Source organism: Phyllobates terribilis, unplaced genomic scaffold (assembly GCF_046119375.1).
Source record: "Phyllobates terribilis strain yellow unplaced genomic scaffold, ASM4611937v1 Scaffold_8__6_contigs__length_399053987, whole genome shotgun sequence".
In the NCBI taxonomy this organism is placed as follows: domain Eukaryota; kingdom Metazoa; phylum Chordata; class Amphibia; order Anura; family Dendrobatidae; genus Phyllobates; species Phyllobates terribilis.
Window position 1 is genome coordinate 55,991,458 of NW_027362768.1, and position 22,518 is coordinate 56,013,975.

Genomic DNA, 22,518 nt, shown 5'->3' on the forward strand with positions numbered 1-22,518 from the left:
TGGAACATTGCATCTTATGTTCTATTTTAGGATGATTACATTTTTTGTTGCTTTTGGAACATTGGGAAAAGTGTTTTATTTTGGAATTCCACCATCTGTGTTCAGCCGTATTACATGAACTTCTATTTATAATAAATATATACTATCCAACGCTAGAAATGACAACCAAAGACACTGAAAAACTTATATCTCTAATGAATAAAATAAAGTGTAAACTATATGGTTCATATTCCAAACAAGTGTCAGTGATACCATGAGAGTAAATAATGAAAGCTTTAGGATTGATGTCATCTCAAAATATATGGTATGTCTCAAGTATTGTTTACAATGGAAGGAATCGTTCAGTGGAATGTTCCGACTGTTTATGGCAACAAGGACAAACTTACTTAAATCAAGCAACAACAGAATGGCTAAACAGTTTTCCAAATTCTTGCTGCTACAGACCACAGGTCAATGGAGAGAAGTTTACTACAAATATTTTCCTGAGTTTTGTAAATGCAAACATTGAAGCTGTCTGGCATATTTTTATGAGTTCACATATACATTCCTGTACTGGCCTATTCATCTCATGGATCTGGATTATTGTGCATAAAACATTAGTGACTTGGTCTGCTCATCCATGCTTTTCACAGTTCAGCTTAACCTTAATTGACCTCAGTGCATGTGAAAGAACTTTTGCTTGTTTTGGATTTTATTTCTATTTTATTCACATTTCATTGGAACTGAAAAAGAACCCAAACATTGCCACAGTGTGTATTATCATAAAATGTGGAGTGGAATATTAGAGCTTGAGTGCTGGCCAAGGTCTATAATGGTGAATTGGACATTAGGATGCAGTAATATACATCATAGCTTTGTCCAGATCCCTCAACAATAAGATGAGTTCAGGGAGTCTGGCTGATTGGAAAACAAGTAATAAGCTGAATTCAGCTTCAGCAAGTGTTAAATGTCCCTCCAGTGCCATCACGGATGAAGCTAAATAATAAGCAGATCCTTCTGAAATCAATGTCAACGTAATGCAGAGAAAAGCCCTGCAGAAAGAGAAAGATAGAGAATGAGATGCTCATTGTGGCTGCTATCAGGGTCGTGGATAAAGGCCCTGAATGGATGACCTATGTTTTTAACCCTGAGCTCACTGATATGGTTTTTGAAAGTAGGATTTCTACTCCATTCCAGATAATGCCATTAATATAAGATTTTACTTTGAACTTAAAGGGAACCTGTCTCCAGGTTTTCCCCATATAAAGTACGGCCAGCATCTTTCACCTACTGTCACAGCATTCTAGTATACTGTATATACAATGCTGCCTGGCCACCTTACCGAAAACTTAAGCTACTAGGAGGAAATAAACTTCCCGAAAGCTGACAGCTTTCAGTCATAGGGTCGTGCCTGGAGTGATTACAGTCATCGGTTCACTATACTGTGAGTGGTGGCTATAATCACTCCTTGACACTTTGATGCACTCTACAGTGCATATGTGCAGAATGAGCTGTTAATCAAATTGCCAGGGAAGGATTAGTCATGTAACCATTATGTGTACGACTATATGCCTTTTTTTTGTAATATGTTGTATTTTAAAATCAAGCTTTTAACAATGTCTTCATAAAATAATAGTATTCTTAACAGTTATGATGCTCTCTTAAATTTTATTTATTCTTTTTTATGTTTGATGCAAACTTTGATAATAATGAAATGTCTTTATTCAGGTATTAAAGTGGGTAGAGGAAGCTGTTCAAGCCTCTAAAGTTCACCTCGTGTCTACAGACCACTTGAGTGGTGCCTTACACACCTGGGAAATTCCATTAGATCCAAGTCTTCGGGAAGTTACTGTGTCGCTGAGTGGACCTTCTCCAGATATAGAACTCTATGATCCACTTGGTAAGGTTCATGACAAGGCTGAAACAGTTAACTCCATCTGATATGCTTTATTGATTGATAGTGCAAGTATTTTAAGGAGTATTTGTGTATAGTGAATAAGAATATAGGGGCTGCAAATTTGCCTCATTTTCCCTTAGGAGCATTTAGAGATATGTTTTACAGCAGCCACATGGACCATAGCCAGGAACAGTCAGGACCTGACTAATTTAAGGCTAGGTGCACTCATTGCTCTTCAACAAGGATTATGCCTGGGTTTCTGTCAGAATCCCCAAAAATCTGTATTCTGATGGGAACCCCCGAAGGAGCCATTCATTTGAATGAAGATAAAGGGCGTCACTGTGATCACCATCTAGCCCAATGGCGGACACAGGCAGAAGAGGGCCACTGTTCAAGAACAATATATGGGACCTTTGCAATGCAATAGCTCATCAACTCCACCTGCTTTGGAGGTGGTAGAGGTCTCTTCACCTCTTCGGCGCCTGTGTGTTGCATCAACAATATGTCCACCCCTGATTTAGCCTCTGTTCTCGCAGTCTTTGTCTTTTTCAGACATGCATGTAACATTAACACAGTTAACCAAATTTTTGTGCATGTCTTGTATATAGATGATGATGATTATGTTTTTGCTAGATTTTGTTTTTTCACTTAAGTAAATTGTACTTTTTCACTTGGCTGTTGTTTGTGAATTTATCTATTTTTTTGCATCTTTGAATCCTCTGTAAAGTGATTTCTATAGGACATGCTGAAAACTACAAGATTTTAGCATACTTTTTATATAGCAATAGAAAAAATTCTTATAATATAAATCAATTGAAGAAATTTCTGATATAGAGTGGGTATGGAAAGTATTCAGACCCCTTTAAATTTTCACTCTCTGTTTCATTACAGCCATTTGGTAAATTCTAAAAAGTTCTTTTTTTCTCATTAAAGTACACCCTGCACCCCATCTTGACTGAAAAAAAACAGAAATGTAGAATTTTTTGCAAATTTATTAAAAAAAGAAAAACTGAAATATCACATGGTCATAAGTATTCAAACCCTTTGCTCAGTATTGAGTAGAAGCACCCTTTTGAGCTAGTACAGCCATGAGTCTTCTTGGGAATGATGCAACAAGTTTTTCACTCCTGGATTTGGGGATCATCTGCCATTCTTCGTTGCAGATCCTCTCCAATTCCGTCAGGTTGGATGGTGAACATTGGTGGACAGCCATTTTCAGGTCTCTCCAGAGATGCTAAATTGGGTTTAGGTCAGGGCTCTGGCTGGGCCAGTCAAGAATGGTCACAAAGTTGTTCTGAAGCCACTCCTTTGTTATTTTAGCTGTGTGCTTAGGGTCATTGTCTTGTTGGAAGGTGAACCTTTAGCCAAGTCTGAGGTCCAGAGCACTCTGGAGGAGGATTTCATCCAGGATATCTCTGTACTTGGCCGCATTCATGCTTCCTTGAATTGCAACCAGTCGTCCTTTCCCTGCAGCTGAAAAACACCCCTATAGCATGATGCTGCCACCACCATGTTTCACTGTTGGGATTGTATTGGGCAGGCGATGAGCAGTGCCTGGTTTTCTCCACACATACCGCTTAGAATTATTACCAAAAAGTTTTATCTTCGTCTCATCAGACCAGAGAATCTTATTTCTCATAGTCTAGGAGTATTTCATGTGTTTTTGAGCAATCTCTATGCAGGCTTTCATATGTCTTGCACTGAAGAGAGGTTTCCATCAGGCCACTCTGCCATAAAGGCCCGACTGGTGGAGGGCTGCAGTGATAGTTGACTTTGTGGAACTTTCTCTCATCTCCCTACTGCATCTCTGGAGCTCAGCCACAGCGATCTTGGGGTTCTTCTTTACATCTCTCACCAAGGCTCTTCTCCCATGATTGCTCAGTTTGTCTGGACGGCCAGGTCTAGGAAGACTTCTGGTGGTCCCAAACGTCTTCCATTTAAGGATTATGGAGGCGACTGTGCTCTTAGGAACCTTGAGTACTGCAGAAATTCTTTTGTAACCTTGGTCAGGTCTGTGCCTTGCTACAATTCTGTCTCTGAGCTCCTTGGGCAGTTCCTTTGAGCTCATGATTCTCCTTTGGTCTGACATGCACTGTGAGCTTTGAGGTCTTATATAAACAGGTCCTTTCCAAATCAAGTTCTATCAGTTTAATTAAACACAGCTGGACTCCAATGAAGGAGTAGAACCATCTCAAGGAGGCTCACAAGGAAATGGACAGCATGTGACTTAAATATGAGTGTCTTAGCAAAGGGTCTGAATACTCATGACCATGTGATATTTCAGTTTTTCTTTTTTAATAAATTTTCAAAAATTTCTACATTTCTGTTTTTTTCAGTCAAGATTGGGTGCAGAGTGTATATTAATGAGAAAAAAAATGAACTTTTTAGAATTTACCAAATGGCTACAATAAAACAAAGAGTAAAAAATTTAAAAGGGTCTGAATACTTTCTGTACCCACTGTAATTTGTAATTAAAAGGACTGGAGTTTGCTTTCATTCCTTTCATTTGTTTTAATTTACAAAAGGATCTGTAAAACATGGATTTGATGACCTACCAACCTTCAAAAATTCTATCTCTCACAGACCTGTTGGTTTTTCTTTAAGATGCCCTCCTACTCTGCACACATTTCCTGTATTATTTGCAAGTGTTTGAACTCAGTACCTGTATAAAAGACACCTGTCCACACACTCAATCACACTCCAACCTCTCCACCATGGCCAAGACTAAAGCGCTATCTAAGGACACCAGGGACAAAGTTGTAGACCTGCACAAGACTAGGATGGGCTACAGGACAATAGGCAAGCAGCTTTATGAGAAAGTATTGTAGCTTCAGCATCTCTGCCTCCTGCCTGGCAGAGACGCCGATCCACTCACCGCCACGGCCCCGGTCCGGCGTTCCCCGCTCCTCCCTCTGGCCTTCCCACTGGGTCTGCCCTGGGTGCGCGCACCGTGCCAAAACCCCTCTCTCTTAAAAGGGCTTTGTGTGCTTACACTCTTTCCAGCCCTCAGGTCCCAGCCGTGCCCACCAGCTTGTCTATCAGCCGTGCCCGCTAGCTTGTCTATCAGCCATGCCTGCCAGCCTATCAGCCGTGCTCACCAGCCTGTCTGTCAACTGTGCCCACCTGACAGTCTGCCAGCCAAGCCTGCCTGCCTACCTACGTTGCCTGCCTATCAGCCATGCTCATCTGTCGTCCCTGTTGGCTTCGGACTTCAGTCCCATGGGAGTCACCTGCTTTCAGACAAGGTCGGGCCTGGAGTGGCAGCTGGTCCACCTTCCCCGTCCCTCCTTGGTTCATGAAGTCGATTAAGCCGCCGTGTAGCTAGGGTTGGTCCGGGTAGGCACTTAGCCATGCCCCTCTGGTCCCTCCTTGCATCACAGCACAGAGGTTCCATCACCCGGACCCGTAACAGGTAACAACTGTTGGCAGAATTATTAGAAAAAGGAAGAAACAAGATGACGGTCAATCTTCCTCGGTCTAGGGCTCCATGCAATATCTGGCCTTATAGGTTAAGGAAGATTCTGAGAAAGGTCAGGAATCAGCCAAGAACTACATGGGAGGATCTGGTCAATGACCTGAAGAAAGCTGGGACCACAGTCTCAAACATTACCATTAGTACCACACTATGCCATCATGGATTACAATCCTTCAGGGCACGCAAGGCCCCCTTGCTCACGCCAGCACATGTCCAGGCCTGTTTGAAGTTTGTTAATGACCATCTGGATGATCCAGAGGAGGTATAGGAGAAGGTCATATGGTCAGATGAGACCAAAATACAACTTTTTGATATCAACACCACTTGCCGTGTTTGGAGGAAGAAGAAGGATGAATACAACCCCGAGAACACAATCCCAACTGTGAAGCATGGTGGGGGAAACATCATACTTTGTCCTGTTGAAAAATAAATGATGGTCCAACTAAACGCCAACCGGATGGAATAGCATGTCACTGCAAGATGCTGTGGTAGCCATGCTGGTTCAGTATGCCTTCAATTTTGAATAAATCCCCAACAGTGTCACCAGCAAAGCACCCCCACACCATCACACCTCCTCCTCCATGCTTCACGGTGTGAACCAGGCATGTAGAATCCATCCGTTCACCTTTTCTGCGTCGCACAAAGACACGGTGGTTGGACTCATCAGACCAAAGCACAGATTTCCAATGGTCTAATGTCCTTTCCTTGTGTTGTTTAGCCCAAACAAGTTTATTCTGCTTGTTGCCTGTCCTTAGCAGTGGTTTCCTAGCAGCTATTTTACCATGAAGGCCTGCTGCACAAAGTCTCCTCTTAACAGTTGTTGAAGAGATGTGTCTGCTGCTAGAACTCTGTGTGGCATTGACCTGGTCTGTAATCTGACTAGGATAAATTTATCCTCAGAAGCAGAGGTGACTCTTGGTCTTCCTTTCCTGGGGCGGTCCTCATGTGAGCCAGTTTCTTAGTAGCCCTTGATGGTTTTTGCAACTGCACTTGAGGACACTTTCAAAGTTTTCCCAATTTTTCGCATTGACTGACCTTCATTTCTTAAAGTAATGATGGCCACTCGTTTTTCTTTACTTAGCTGCTTTTTTCTTGCCATAATACAAATTCTAATAGTCTATTCAGTAGGACTATCAGCTGTGTATACACCTGACTTCTGCACAACACAACTGATGGTCCCAACCCCATTTATAAGCAAGAAATCCCACTTATTAAACCTGACAGGGCACACCTGTGAAGTGAAAACCATTTCCGGTGACTACCTCTTGAAGCTCATCAAGAGAATACCAAGAGTGTGCAAAGCAGTCATCAAAGCACCTAGAATATAACCTAGAATATAAGACATATTTTCAGTTGTTTCACACTTTTTTGTTAAGTATATAATTCCACATGTGTTAATTCATAGTTTTGATGCCTTCAGTGTGAATGTACAATTTTCATAGTTATGAAAATGCAGAAAAATCTTTAAATGAGAAGGTGTGTCCAAACTTTTGGTCTGTACTGTACATGTCACTTGATCTGCTTCATCAAATAAGTATTCAAGTTGATACAGTTTGGAGTTGGAAAATCTGCATAAACCTGATGGTATGGTCAAAATACTCACTGCCTAATAATTGTACACACAGTGTATATCTGCATTTTAGGCTCTGTTGCAGATCCTGCTAAAAAACTGAACTTATTTCATCATGCTACAGTCTTTTGTCCAGTATAAAGGCAAACAGTATGACAGAAATTTGATGAAACTTAATTACATTATAATCAATGCACTCTATCGGCATTCGCCATGTTTCCTACCTTTCATTGCTGTTAGTTTAGGTGTTCTGTTCCTTAGATGTAGTGGAACAACAGAATTAACAAACACGTTAACCAAGCCTAAATACCCCGACTAAATCTTAGCTGCTTGTTAGTGTGCCTCTGCCACATGCTACCCAAGACACAGATCCAGCCAGCCCTCCACTCAACTACGAGCCAAGCTGACACTATACACCTTATAGAAATGGACGATATACGGCACTCTTATATAAAGTGAGCCTGGTGTACAAGGAGGGTGTCCAATCTGTACATCATGTAGAATAGAAAACTTGGCACTCAGATATGGAAAAAAGTTCCTTTTTATTGCATTCATTTAAGGTTAAACATTTTCGGTCTTAACTCAGACCTTCATCAGAACTGAATGCGTATGGTGGGAATTCCTACCTGTACATGCGATCTGCGTTGCTGAGGGAAGCACTGGTCACACGTACAGGCGCGTTTTTTTTCCGGGAGTTCCATGCCATACGCATTCAGTTCTGATGAAGGTCTGAGTTAAGACCGAAAATGTTTAACCTTAAGTGAATGCAATAAAAAGGAACTTTTTACTATACACCTTATATTTTAAGTTGAGCTGTGTTGCTTACTGCTCTATAATTCAGAATATTAATATTTTTCTAATTTCAGGGAAGCAAATAAAATCAGAAACAGGCCTCAATGAGTTATTAAATATATTCAATTCTGCCAAGGTGTTAAATATTAAAGAACCAGTACCTGGGACTTGGAAAATAAAGGTAAGTCAATATCTGTTATGATACTGTGTTTTGCAAAAACTACAAGCACAAGCTGATTATTTGGTATTTATAGATATAAAAAGAGAAAAAAGTGGACTAAATAAAGTATTGTTGTGCTACAAATAAACTTAGAAGTAAATTATAACCCAAAGGGACAAAAAGTGCGGACATACACTACCGTTCAAAAGTTTGGGGTCACCCAGACAATTTTGAGTTTTCCATGAAAACTCATACTTTTATTTATCAAATGAGTTGCAAAATGAATAGATAATATAGTCCAGACATTGACAAGGTTAGAAATAATGATATTTATTAGAAAGAATAATTTTCTCCTTCAAACTTTGCTTTCGTGAAAGAATGCTCCCTTTGCAGCAATTGCAGCATTGCAGACCTTTAGCTTTCTAGCTGTTAATTGGCTGAGGTAATCTTGTGAAATTTCCCCCCATGCTTCCTGAAGCCGCTCCCACAAGTTGGATTGGCTTGATGGGCACTTTTTGCGCACCATACGGTCAAGCTGCTCCCACAATAGCTCAATGGGGTTGAGATCTGGTGACTGCGCTGGCCACTCCATTACAGATAGAATACCAGCTGCCTGCTTCTTCCCTAAATAGTTCATGCATAATTTGGAGGTGTGCTTTGGGTCATTGTCTTGTTGTAGGATGAAATTGGCTCCAATCAAGCGCTGTCCACAGGGTATGGCATGGCGTTGCAAAATGGAGTGATAGCCTTCCTTATTCAAAATCCCATTTACCTTGTACAAATCTCCCACTTTACCAGCAGCAAAGCAACCCCAGACCATCACATTACCTCCACCATGCTTGACAGATGGCATCAGGCACTCTTCCAGCATTTTTTCAGTTGTTCTGCGTTTCACAAATGTTCTTCTGTGTGATCCAAACATCTCAAACTTTGATTCGTCTGTCCATAAAACTTTTTTCCAATCTTTCTCTGTCCAAAGTCTGTGTTCTTTTGCCCATATTAATATTTTCCTTTTATTATCCAGTCTCAGATATGGCTTTTTCTTTGCCACTTTGCCCTGAAGGCCAGGTTCCCGGAGTCGACTCTTCACTGTAGACGTTGACACTGGCGTTTTGCATGTACTATATAATGAAGCTGCCAGTTGAGGAGCTGTGAGGCGTCGATTTCTCAAACTAGAGACTCTAATGTACTTGTCTTGTTGCTCAGTTGTGCAGCGGGGCCTCCCACTCTTTCTACTCTGGTTAGAGCCTGCTTGTGCTCTCCTTTGAAGGGAGTAGCACACACCGTTGTAGGAAGTCTTCACTTTCTTGGCATTGTCTCGCATGGAATAGCCTTCATTTCTAAGAACAAGAATAGACTGTCGAGTTTCACATGAAAGTTCTCTTTTTCTGGCCATTTTGAGAGTTTCATAGAATAAACAAATATAATGCTCCAGATTCTCAACTAGCTCAAAGTAAGGTCAATTTTATACCTTCTCAAATCAGCCAAACCGTTTTCAGCTGGGCTAACATACTTGTGCAAGGGTTTTCTAGGGTTTTCTAAACATCCATTAGCCTTCTTACACAGTTAGCAAACACAATGTACCATTAAAACACTGCAGTGGTGGTTGTTGGAAATGGGCCTCTATACACCTGTGTAGATATTGCAATAAAAACAAGACGTTTGCAGCTAGAATAGTCATTTACCACATTAACAATATATAGAGTGTATTTCTGATTCATTTAATAAAAGCTTTATTGAAAAAAAATGTGCTTTTCTTTCAAAAATAATGAAATTTCTAAATGACCCCAAACTTTTGAACGGTAGTGTAAACCCTTTAAAACTGGTATATTTAATGATCAATTTAAAATAGACAACAAAAGACCCTAAAGTGCGCAGAACGCTGATGTATACAAACAGTCTGAACAAACCAGACTAGCTGGAAAAGACCAATGAATGAAATCCATAAATCAAAATTAGTCTAGTCTTTTGTTGTCTATTTTAAATTGATCACTAAATATACCAGTTTTAAAGGCCTTTTGTACGCACTCTATGTTAGGTTAAACCTTGAATATTAGAATATACATTTTTTATGGCTTCTTGGGTATTATAAATAAGAGCTCAATATTGTGATTGTTTTTCAGACATCAAGTAATGGACGTCATTCTGTGAGAATCACTGGAGTCAGTACTATAGATTTCAGAGCAGGGTTTTATAACAAGCCTACCTTAGACTTCAGTAAAACATCCAGCCGACCTATACAAGGTGGGACCTTTTGAGTAAAATTTATAATCAATATTTAATGTAGAACTGATTTCTATGTGGTTGTAAACTTCATGGCTAAGTAGGTTATTATTGTGTTTGCACAAATTGATAAGACACTGAATGGTTTGTTGTTTTACAAAGTTTTGATTCATGAATAACACAATGGGTCAGACATTATCCCTAGAAGATCATGGCGATTATGGTCAGGTGCAGGACAGCAATAGATACCACCAACAATTTAGCACTAGCATTTTTAACAAGAGAATAAACAATATTTGAACATAAGAAAAAATAATTAGATCAGAGGGAAATGGGATTTGGGACATGTCAGTGAATTGCCCTATAGTTAAAGCAGCGGCATGGTAGTATGTGATAAGAGTCACTAGTGGACCTGAAGATATTCCAAGTAAGAGACCTCCGAGCACCTCGAAAGTCAAGAGCTCTATGGTTGCAATGTATCCTGACACAGATCCCGAATATCTCCTCCAATGCATTCTTGGAGTGGTAATTTTTAGATTACTATATAGGGCCTAGTATAAGAGCCGTGCTTCAATTATTCACTATAGCAAGCTCTATAGACGCTGAAGAGGAAGACAATATTGGTAGATAGAAGCTCAGCATGAAAACTATTGTAATATTTTATTCTGAAGTCAAGATAATCTTTAAAAAGTGTATTACATATTTTTTTATCTGAAGAATGTAAAAACATAGTTTTGTTTATACTATACTGAATGTTGCGTTTCCCAATCCCTTAAGTAATGTCCTTCTTCTTACAGGGATTCCTACATACGTTCTATTAAACACGACAGGCTTACAGCATCCAGCAAGACTCGATTATCTTGAGTTGTTAACTACTTCAGGCCTGCTTCTAAAGACAATTCCCATTAAATATCATCCTGATAGACTAACCTATGAAATATGGAATGTAACTGCATTTACTCCACCAAAGGAACCATTTTTCCTTAGAATTACAGGTTATGATAAAGATGACTACCTGTTTCAGAGAGCATCAAGTGTTTCATTTTCTAATATTGTGCCAGGTAAATGCTAATCACTGTAACGTATTTTATCCACTGTCAAATCTCAGGGAAGAAATTATCATTGCTTGTATACTAGTTTTATGGCATTTAGTGATTTTGCAAACATTTTACCACTTTGCAATTTTGACTCAATCTCATCCCCTTACCACGAAATAATGCTGTGATCAATATTCTTTACTTATTTCATTCCCTTTTGCTGCCACACAGATTATACAGTAGATCAAATGTCTTTGGGTATAACACTTGTCACTGTTTATTTCATGTAAAATTTACTTTTCACTACATTATTTATACTCATAGGACCTCCAAAGGTGTCAATGTCTGAAGTAACGCCTGGCTACTATCTACAACCTGGTCGCATTCCGTGCTATGTGGAAAGTCTTATACCCGTATCAGTGCATTTCCGAAAGAACGGCATCAGACTTGGTATAGAGCAAAAATTCCAGTATGTATAATTGTTATGAAATTATATATAGACAGTATATATTTCTAGATGCAGATGAGGATTAAGTCTGTAATTTTGAAATCTTTAATGGAGTACAGATTGAGATTTATAACACCGTAAATTTGTTGATTATTCAATTGACACATTAGACACCGGGGGAAAATTGCCATGGTCTAAAAGAAAAACTGTCTTTGCTGCACATAACCCAAAACAGCTCAATGTTCATTTTCAATTGCCCTATAAGAAATGAAAAGTATGCTGTGTTTGGTTGCTATTTAGAAGCAAAAATATTTTAGGGTGCATATCCAGTATATTTGGTGTTTTTACCAAGTACTGAAATGAGCCTGATACTAGAACTGATCCTATTGTTTTTTATGTTTCCTTGGACTGTAGAGCATAGGTGTCAAACTCAAGGCCTGCGGGCCATATCCTGCTGGCCATGTTATTTTATGTGGTTTGCGAGATCACGACACACTTCAACGCTGCTCCGACCAGCTGTCCGAACATGGAAAGTGTAGAGCAGGTTGGCGCAGTGTTGAAATGTGCGTCGGAGCTCAAAATCTAAGATGGCTAGCGCCACCCCCTCTACTAAGTACTGGTTGCATTCTATGTAATCACAGCCGGTGCTTACCATAGGGGGCAGAGCTGGCACTGGGAGCTGATGTGATCTTCGAATGTGAACAGATGCAGTGAGCAGTAAAAAGAGAAGAGGGAGTCAGCACAAGGAGCAGGTGCCATCTTTGTCAGAGTGAAGAGTGCACACAGTTAGCCTGCACAAATGGTGAACGCAGTGATAAAAATCAGCCTGCACAAATGATGAGCGCAATTGTCACAATCAGTCTGCACAAACGGTGAATGCAGTTATTGCAGACAGTCAGCACAAACAGTGAATGAACACAGTAATCCCGCACAAATGGCAAATGCAATGATCGCAGTCAGCCTGCACAAATGACGAACGTAGTGATTGCAGTCAGCCAGCACAAACAGTGAACACCGTGAATGCAATCAGCCAGCCCAAACAGGGAATGCAGTCAGCCAGCAGAAAATGTGAATGCTGTCAGCCAGTACTTTGTGTGGTTTCATCTTTGAATCAGAGTAGACAAAGACAGTACTTAGCATAGAGATGAGTCCATCGTGGACTCTGACGTCTGGCACAGCTCTCTTAGCCCTACTACCCAGAGACATCTCTCTTTGCCCTACTATCCAGGGACCTCGCTCTTAGCCCTACTACCCAAGTACAGTGCTCCTAGCCCACTATCCAGGGACAGTGCTCTTAGCACTACGATCTAAAAACAGCTCTGATAGCCATACTACCCAGGAACATCTCTCTTAGCCCTACCACCCAGGAACTGTTCTCTTAGCACTACTCTGAGACCTACTATTCAGAGATAGTGCTCTTAGTCCTACTACCCAGGAACAGCTGTCATAACCCTGCTACCCAGGTACAGCTCTCTTAGCCCTACTACCCATGGACATCTCTCCTAGCCCTACTATCCAGGGACAGCTCTCTTAGCCCTATGACCCAGGGACAGATCTTTTAGCCTACTACCCAGGGACAGCTCACTTAGCACTACTATCCAGGGAAAGCTCTGCTAGCCCTACTACCCAGGGACAGCTCACTTAGCACTACTATCCAGGGAAAGCTCTCCTAGACCTACTACCCAGGGACAGTTCTCCTATCCCTACTATCCAGGGACAGCTCTCCTAACCCTACTATCCAGGGACAGCTCTCTTAGCCCTACTATCCAGGGACAGCTCTCTTAACCTTACTACCCAGGAACAGCTCTTTTTGCCCTACTACTCAGAGACAGATGTCTTAATCATTACTACCCAGGTACAGTTCTCTTAGTCCTATGACCCAGGAAAAACTCCCTTACCCCTACTATTCATTGACAGTGCTCTTAGCCCTACTACCTAGGAACAGCTCTCTTCGCTCTACTACCCAGGAGCAGCCTTCTTATAGCCCATGGCAAGTCCATGCATAGCAGTCCATGCTCATACCGTGTGGCATGGACGTCTGCATGAGCCCGTACAACTGGCCCTTTGAAGGCAACTATAATGCTAATGGAGCACTAGGTGAAAATAAGTTTGACACCACTGCTGTAGAGCCTTGACTCCCATTCAGGACCCTCTATATGTGACAGAGAAAAGAGCCAATATATAAGAACTAGATAGTGGCCCGATTCTAATGCATCGGGTATTCTAGAATATGTATGCAGCCGACCGGGCGCAATCAGCAAAACGGTGTTTAAATTTGGCGACAATATCGGTGATTGGTCACGGGTGGCGGCCGCGACCAATCAGCGAACTGTGTTAGTGAGGACCGGAGAGCTAGTTTAAATTTGGCGAAAAAATCGACCAATCAGCAGAGCGTTGTTTAAATTTGGCGCCAAAATCGCAGATTGGTAGCGGTCGCTGGCGGCCGTGACCAATCAGCACAGCGGTGTTTACATTTGGCGCCAATCTCGCTGATTGGTCGCGGTCGGCCGGCGGCCGTGACCAATCAGCAGAGCGGCGTTTAAATTTGCCGGCCATCTCGCTGATTGGTCGCGGCCGGCCACCGCGACCAATCAGCAGAGCTGCGTTTAAATTTGCCGCCCATCTCGCTGATTGGTCGCGGTCGGCCACCGCGACCAATCAGCAGAGCGGCGTTTAAATTTGCCTGCGATATCGCTGATTGGTCGCGGTGGCCGGCCGCGACCAATCAGCAGAGCGGCGTTTAAATTTGCCGCCCATCTCGCTGATTGGTCGCGGTGGCCGGCCGCGACCAATCAGCGAGATGGGCGGCAAATTTAAACGCCGCTCTGCTGATTGGTCACGGCCGGCCACCGCGACCAATCAGCACAGCGGCATTTAAATTTGACGCCCATCTCGCTGATTGGTCGCGGTAGCCGGCCGCGACCAATCAGCAGAGCGGCGTTTAAATTTGCCGCCCATCTCGTTCATTGGTCGCGGCCGGACACCGCGACCAATCAGCAGAGCGTTGTTTAAATTTGGCGCCAATCTCGCAGATTGGACGCGTCTGACGTACGCGACCAATCAACAATTTGCCGCCCATCTCGTTCATTGGTCGCGGCCGGACACCGCGACCAATCAGCAGAGCGGCGTTTAAATTTGCCGCCCATCTCGCTGATTGGTCGCGGTGGCCGGCCGCGACCAATCAGCAGAGCGGCGTTTAAATTTGCCGCCCATCTCGCTGATTGGTCGCGACCGGCCACCGCGACCAATGAGCACAGCGGCGTTTAAATTTGCCGCCCATCATGCTGGTACCGGCCGGGAGATGAGCGCCTCGCGGCGCTCATCTCCCGGCTGCATCGCCGCTGAGCTCCGTCCCGCAGATGAGCCGCTAACGGCCGCCATCTTTTTTCAGAAATCCCGCGGCGCTGATTGGCCGCTGCCGGACCAATGAGCGACGCAGGATTTCCTGGACAGACAGACAGACAGAAAGACAGACAGACAGACAGACGGCATAAGACGATTATATATATAGATAAGTTCCCCACCAGACTCTGCCCATCCTTGAATTCCATGAATGGGCAGTTTTTTGCAATGAGATTGAGAAGCTTTGTCTCTGATAGCTTCCAAGTGAAAGTTAAATTTGAAACCTATATTTCACAATAGCCTTATAACTTATATTTCAAATAGTTTCTTGCATCTAAGCGAAAACATATTGTCTTTGACAAATCATTTTCATTCAACCATTGAAAACTCACTAATCTTGTTTCCTGCAAAATTTCTTGATCCTTGATACAGAACTTGTAATGATTTATAAAAATATTTTGTTTCTAGAGAGTCAAAAGAAACTTTTTGGGAAATTGCTAATGTCTCTTCTTACGATGAGGGATACTATGAATGTTTTGCGGTTAGCACCACCGGAAGTGCACAAGCTCAGACATTTCTAGATGTAAATGGTAAGTAACATGATAACTTTGATAAAGGTGTACACAAACTCATTTAAAGAATCCTCATTATCCCTCACTTAGATGGGACACAGAAACATGAACTATTATAAATATTCAATTTTTATGTATTATCACTTCAGTAACAATAAGGACTACAGTATCTTTTAGTAGATATGTATATGGCTATACTGACCTCAAGATTGTTGGTCCAGAAACAATCCTATTAGTTATCTATCTCCCCAACCGTAAAAGTCTCCATTAGCACAGCAACATACATTGTAAAATGCTTAGTACTCTTAAAGGGCATCTGTCAGTAGGATCAAGCCTCCTAAGCTGTCTATATGGTGATGTAGATTATAGAAATTTGAATTAAATGATGTATTGATTTCTGATACATGTTGTCCTATTCCAGAGAAATATACATTTTTCTTAACATGTAATTGAGCTGTTAAGATCTATGGGCTGGACATGCATCTTCCTGAGAATCTGCTTCCAGGGCCTATTTTGAAAAGGGGCGTTACCAGTGTGAATCATGTAATAACAGACAGTCCGCTCTTATATTCTCACTGTAGAGCTGTGTATGATTACAAAGTGCTTGCAGCAGAGTAGAGAGGAGTGTGATTATATACACTTCTTTAGCTTTCATCTCACACAGCCAGTGGGGGAGGAGGCAGTAAACAGAAATGACAGCACTATGAGGAGAGCTTCTAAAAGTGTTTGTAATGAGGCAAAGCTCAGTGAGGAGAGCAGACTGTTGTCATTAAGTATCTCACACAGGAAAGTCAGCTTTCCTGATCTCACTACAGAGATGTGCCTGATTACTACTAACACAATACAGCAGAGCTTAGCTTTGTTTCATTACAAACACATTTACAGTTGTAGTTCTCATCTCATAGTGCTGTCATCTCTGCTGCCGAGCTGTCCATGATTACAACTAACATTTTTTCAGCTTCCATCTCACAAGCAGCCATTGTGGGGGGAATGGAGTACAGCAGAGCTGTGAGAGCAGAATTACAGCTGAAGATGTATTTTAATGAGACAAAGCTTATTTCTGCTTTACTGTGTCAGGTATAATCACACACAGCTTTGCAGTGAGATCAGGAGAGCAGACGGTCAGTCTTTACACATCTCACACGGGGAGTACATCATTTCATTTAAAATAAACCCTGGATGCAGATTCTCATGCAGATCAGTGTCCAGCCCAGAGACCTTAACAGCTTTGATATCTGTGATCTGATGTTTTATTCCAGAGAAATCCAAGTTGTTCTTAATATTTAAATACAACTTGGATTTCTCTGGAATAAAACATCAGATCACAGATATCAAAATATCATTTTATTCAACTTCATATGACATGCTTAGGAGGGTTGTTCTTTCTGATAGATTACCTTTAACCCCTTTATGACATATGATGTAAATTTACGTTATATGTCGTATCCCTGACTTTCATGTGGGCTCCAACGCTGAGCCACATCTTTCCCCGCACATGACAGCTGATTTAATCTGATGAACTGATGACAGAGTTATGGGCACCTTAGTATCACTGATGTGTATGAATAGCAAAGACTAGCCCATGTAGTCTGATCCCACATCAAAGCTCTGGTAGATGTTATTGTGGCTTTGATAGAAAGATGTCAGAATACAAAGTGCAAAGCTGCTTGCAATGCATGGGGCTGTGTAGACATGAAGTAATCAGTATGCCCATGCTGACCCCTGCTACTACAACCCCTAGCAAAAATTATGGAATCACCGGGCTCAAAGGATGTTCATTCAGTTGTTTAATGTTGTTGAAAAAAAGCAGATCACAGACATGGCACAAAACTAAAGTCATTTCAAATGGCAACTTTATGGCTTTAAGAAACACTAAAAGAAATCAAGAAAAAAAATGTGGTACTCTGTAAGGGTAATTTTTTTCAGACCAAGCAGAGGGAAAAATTATGGAATCACTCAATTCTGAGGAAAAAAGTATGGAATCACCCTGTAAATTTTCATTTCCAAAACTAACACCTGCATCAAATTAGATCTGCTCGCCAGTCTGCATCTAAAAAGGAGTGATCACACCTTGGAGAGCTGTTGCACCAAGTGGACTGACATGAATCATGGCTCCAACAGGAGAGATGTCAATTGAAACAAAGGAGAGGATTATCAAACTCTTAAAAGAAGGTAAATGATCACGCAATGTTGCAAAAGATATTGATTGTTCACAGTCAGCTGTGTCTAAAATCTGGACCAAATACAAACAACATGGTAAGGTTGTTAAAGACAAACTTACTGGTAGACCAAGGAAGACATCAAAGCATCAAGACCGGAAATTTAAAGCAATATGTCTCCAAAACAGGAAATGCACAACAAAACAAATGAGGAACGAATTGGAGGTAACTGGCGTCAATGTCTGTGACCGAACCTTAAGAAACTGCCTAAAGGGAATGGGATTTACATATTGTACAGAAAAGCTAAACAAAAGTCGTCATTAACACCTAAATAGAAAAAAACAAGGTTACAATGGGCTAAGGAAAAGCATTCGTGGACTGTGTATGACTGGATGAAAGTCATATTCAGTGATGAATCGCGAATCTGCATTGGGCAAAGTGATGATGCTGGAACTTTTGTTTGGTGCCGTTCCAATGAGATTTATAAAGATGACTGCATGAAGAGAACATGCAAATTTCCAAAGTCATTGATGATATGGGGCTGCATGTCAGGTAAAGGCACTGGGGAGATGGCTGTCATTACATCTTCAATAAATGCCCAAGTTTACATTGATATTTTGGACAGTTTTCTTATCCCATCAATTGAAAGGATGTTCGGGGATGATGCCATCATTATTCAAGATGATAATGCATCCTGCCATAGAGCAAAAATGGTGAAAACATTCCTTGAAAGAAGACACATAAGGTCAATGTCATGGCTTGCAAATAGTCCGAATCTCAATCCAATTGAAAATCTCTGGTGGAAGTTGAAGAAAATGGTCCATGACAAGGCTCCAACCTGCAAAGCTGATCTGGCAACAGCAAACAGAGAAAGTTGGAGCCAGATTGATAAAGAGTACTGTTTGTCACTCATTAAGTCCATGCCTCAAAGACTACAAACTGTTATTAAAGCCAGAGGTGGTGCAACAAAATACTAGTGATGTATTGGAGTGTTCTTTTGAGTGTTTGTTTTTCATGATTACATAATTTTTTCCACAGAATTGAGTGATTCCATAATTTTTTTCCTCTGCTTGGTCTGAAAAAAATTACCCTTACTGAGTACCACATTTTTTTCTTGATTTCTTTTACTGTTTCTTAAAGCCATAAAGTTGCCATTTGACATGACTTTAGTTTTGTGCCATGTCTGTGATCTGCTTTTTTTCAACAACATTAAATAACGGAATGAACATCCTCCGAGCCCGGTGATTCCATAATTTTTACCAGGGGTTGTACTCAAAGGACTTACCATGGGCATGCAAGCATTTGAACTTGATAATGGCAGAATAGAAGGTGGTCTGGTCTGATGAATCATGCTTTCTTTTGCATAATATGCTGGTCATTAGTCATGATGAGGGGACCATTTTTGGAGCATACATTTTGACTGCCCCTATTATTGGCTGACACTAATTAGTTTTTTTGTTATTTTTTTTTTTATTTTATTTTTCACTTTCTCTTTTGTGCCTATATTCTATTTTACGATTCAGTGGCATTCACAAATTATTATTGTTCTGGTACTCCTTTCCTCATGCATTATGGATGTACCTAAAACCCTTCCCTTTATCCTTTCGGTTCCCTCGGTTGAACCTGATGGACATGTGTCTTTTTTCTCTCATATTACCTATGTAACTACATGTAACTGTACGGCTATGGATGTATGAATTACAATTTTCTGCTTTTTGTGCATTTGTGTGCTTTGTAGAACCCCCTCCTGTAATGAAATCATCAAGTAACATTACAGTCATCATTGGAGCAGAGGCTATATTATCTTGTGATGTCATTAGTACAGTTCATTATAATTTAACGTGGTGGAGAAAAGATCATGATCTAAGACTGGTCAATGCTCCCAGGATTCAAGTGTTAAGCAACAACCATCTTAAGATAATGAGTGCAAACATCAGTGATGCTGGAGAATATGTCTGTTCTGCATCCAATGAAGGTGGAACTACTACAGTTACATCATATCTTATTGTACAAGGTACTTGTGTTCACACACATACACCCAAACATGAGAAGAACTTACTGCAGTTATTGTCATTTTTTAGATTTAAACTCAGGACCTGAGTGCTGCAAAGTAACAATGTCCACAGCTGCCACACCTGTACCACCAAGCTAAATGGGCTGAGCTGCAGTCCCAGGCACAAACCACAAACAGACCCTTTTTGTAATCCCAGACAAGCTCTTTAGGTTCACCTCAACAGCATTTATATGAAATCATTCATTTCACAGTTCTCTCATTGTTTTCTTCATAGAACCACCTAAAGTTGTTGTTGATCCCAAAAATGTAACGTTTACCAAAGGATCTGGTATTAAATTAAAATGCTTTGTAACAGGATATCCTGCCCCACAGTTAGTCTGGACTCACAACGACATCTTTGTCAGATTTTCTACAAGGTACGATTGTGCTTTATGAAGACTATCATTTTTAGAGCTATTTCCATAGAGATATGCAGTAATTGTTTAAGCCACATAAGAAGTGATCTGTCTGTCTATCTATCTATCTATCTATCTATCTATCTATTTATTTATTTATCTATCTATCTATCCATCTATCTACAGTCATGGCCGAAAGTGTTGGCACTAGGGATGTGCAGACCCGTGAATGTTCGGGTTCGAATGAACGTTTGTCCAAAGTTCGGTTTAGGTACCATAACTCTACCCAAACCTGAACCCCATAGAAATCAATGGGGACCCAAACTTTGGTGCTGTAAAATGGTGGTAGTAAGGGCTAAGGGTCAATCTCTCTCTGTTCTCATCTGTGGAGAGATCTTAAAATTGCTGTTGGGAGAAGGTGCCTTCAAATATGTGAGACCTGGAGCAGTTTGCAAAAGATGAGTGGTCCAAAATTCCAGTTGAGAGGTGTAAGAAGCTTGTTGATGGTTATAGGAAGCAATTGATTGCAGTTATTTATTCCAAAGGGCAAAGGGTGTAGAACCAAATATTAAGTTGAGGGTGCCAACAATTTTGTCCTTCTCATTTTTGGGGTTTTGGGTGAAATTATGTCTATTTTGCCTTTCTTCCTGTCTTTTTTCTCGTTGCTCCAATACACACAAAGGAAATAAACATATATATAACAAAACATGTGTAATTGCAATAATTTTCTGGGAGAAATACTTCATTTTCTGGAACAATTTCAAGGGTGCCAACACTTTTGGCCATGATTATTTGTGCATGTAGTGAAGTGTGAGTGTATTAATATACTCACCTATCGCGACTCTTTCTGGTGTCTGCTCTTCTTCTCAGTGACATCATGCCTCTGCAGTCGTTTGGAGTTACACTGCGCTCTACGTGACCCAGTATATAGAACGTCAGAATGAGGCTTCATAGGCTTTCATTGTAGTAGAGACTTACTGCTCATGTATAAAGTGAGCCGGATAATCTGAAATGCGGTGATGTCACTGAGAAAAGGAGTGGAATGGCACTGGGTCCTGGAGAAGACAGAGGTAGGCAAGTATATTAAAGGGGTATTCCCATCTCCAAGATCCTATCCCAATATGTAGTAGATGTAATAATAATAATAATAATATTAGCAAATATCTCCAGTTAGAAATGTAGTATAGTTTTTCTGATTCACTATGTCTCTTTCCTCATGTGCAGACATTGCAGGACCTTAGATAACCACGGTTACGACTTATGATATAGTGACAGTTAATTAGCTATTTGCTAGTGGTTAATACACTCACACTAAATTACATACACATATACACGCATTTAATGAAAAAAAAAATATAGAAGAGAGTGCTTCTTTAAACGGTTGTCCACTTTAATTTAACAAATGTGTTGGAGACATGACTTTGTAGCACTTACTAATATATGTGTTTGACAGGTTCTTCTCCTGCTTTGTGAAATGCCCCTAGATTGTTAGAGCCGCCTACCTCATAGACTGGCCAGCACCGCTATTCTCAAAATGATAGCTGATAAAGCGGCATGGCTAAGCGATCAGATCTGTCCATCAGCCTCCTCCTATTGAGAACTGTCTTTCAGTTGGAGGAGACTGATTGAAAAGTCCGACATATAGCCATGTCACTCCTTCAGATACATTCTATGAATAGGAAAGTCTGTGAGGAAGGCTGATCTAAGAAGAGCCACTAGTGATTGCCATAAAATCGTACCCCCAACACATTTGTAAAAATAAACTTATGACCAACTCCATTAAAGTTTCTTCAATTGTTTTAAGTTTGTTGTGACTGTTTGTAATGATGACAATTCAATACAATCTTACATCATCCAATAAAAATGTATAAATTAGATATACAGCTTGTGAAATAAGTATTGAACACGTCATCAATTTTCTAAGTAAATATATATCTAAAGATGCTATTGACATCAGATGTCGGTAACAACCCATCCAATCTGCACAGGCAAAAAAATCAAACCATAGAAGTCCAAAAATTTAGTTATGTGTAATATAATGATAAATGACCCAGGGAAAAAGTATTGAACATGCTTACTGAAATTTAATTAATACTTTGTACAAAAACCTTTCTTGGTGATGACAGCTTCAAGACGCCTCCTGTATGGAGAAACTAGTCGCATGCATTGCTCAGGTGTGATTTTTGCCCATTCTTTCACACAATCACTCTTCACATCCTGAAGTTTCTGTGGGCTCCTTCTATGAGCTCAGCTTTAGTTCCTTCCATAAATTTTCTATTGTATTCAGGTCAGGTGATTGGTGGGCCATTCCAGCAGCTTTATTTTCTTTCTCTGAAACGAATTGAGAGTTTTCTTGGATGTGTGTTTGGGGTCATTGTCTTGCTGAAATATCCACCCTTATTTCATCTTTATCATCCTGGTAGATGGCAGCAGATTTTTATCAAGAATGTCTCTG

The 22,518-nt window shown here is 40.8% G+C and overlaps 1 protein-coding gene across 3 annotated transcripts in view; it reads left to right on the forward strand.

Moving 5' to 3' along the window:
• HMCN1 (hemicentin 1) overlaps positions 1 to 22,518 on the forward strand; it is a 924,522-nt gene that overhangs the window by 210,781 nt on the left and 691,223 nt on the right. For all 3 annotated transcript variants that reach the window (XM_073642974.1, XM_073642975.1, XM_073642976.1), the window contains exons 5-12: positions 1,708 to 1,879; positions 7,788 to 7,894; positions 9,997 to 10,117; positions 10,894 to 11,157; positions 11,458 to 11,602; positions 15,392 to 15,513; positions 19,393 to 19,668; positions 19,943 to 20,084. In XM_073642974.1, the coding sequence (XP_073499075.1) occupies positions 1,708 to 1,879; positions 7,788 to 7,894; positions 9,997 to 10,117; positions 10,894 to 11,157; positions 11,458 to 11,602; positions 15,392 to 15,513; positions 19,393 to 19,668; positions 19,943 to 20,084 (1,349 nt within the window). The remainder of the gene's footprint in view (positions 1 to 1,707; positions 1,880 to 7,787; positions 7,895 to 9,996; positions 10,118 to 10,893; positions 11,158 to 11,457; positions 11,603 to 15,391; positions 15,514 to 19,392; positions 19,669 to 19,942; positions 20,085 to 22,518) is intronic.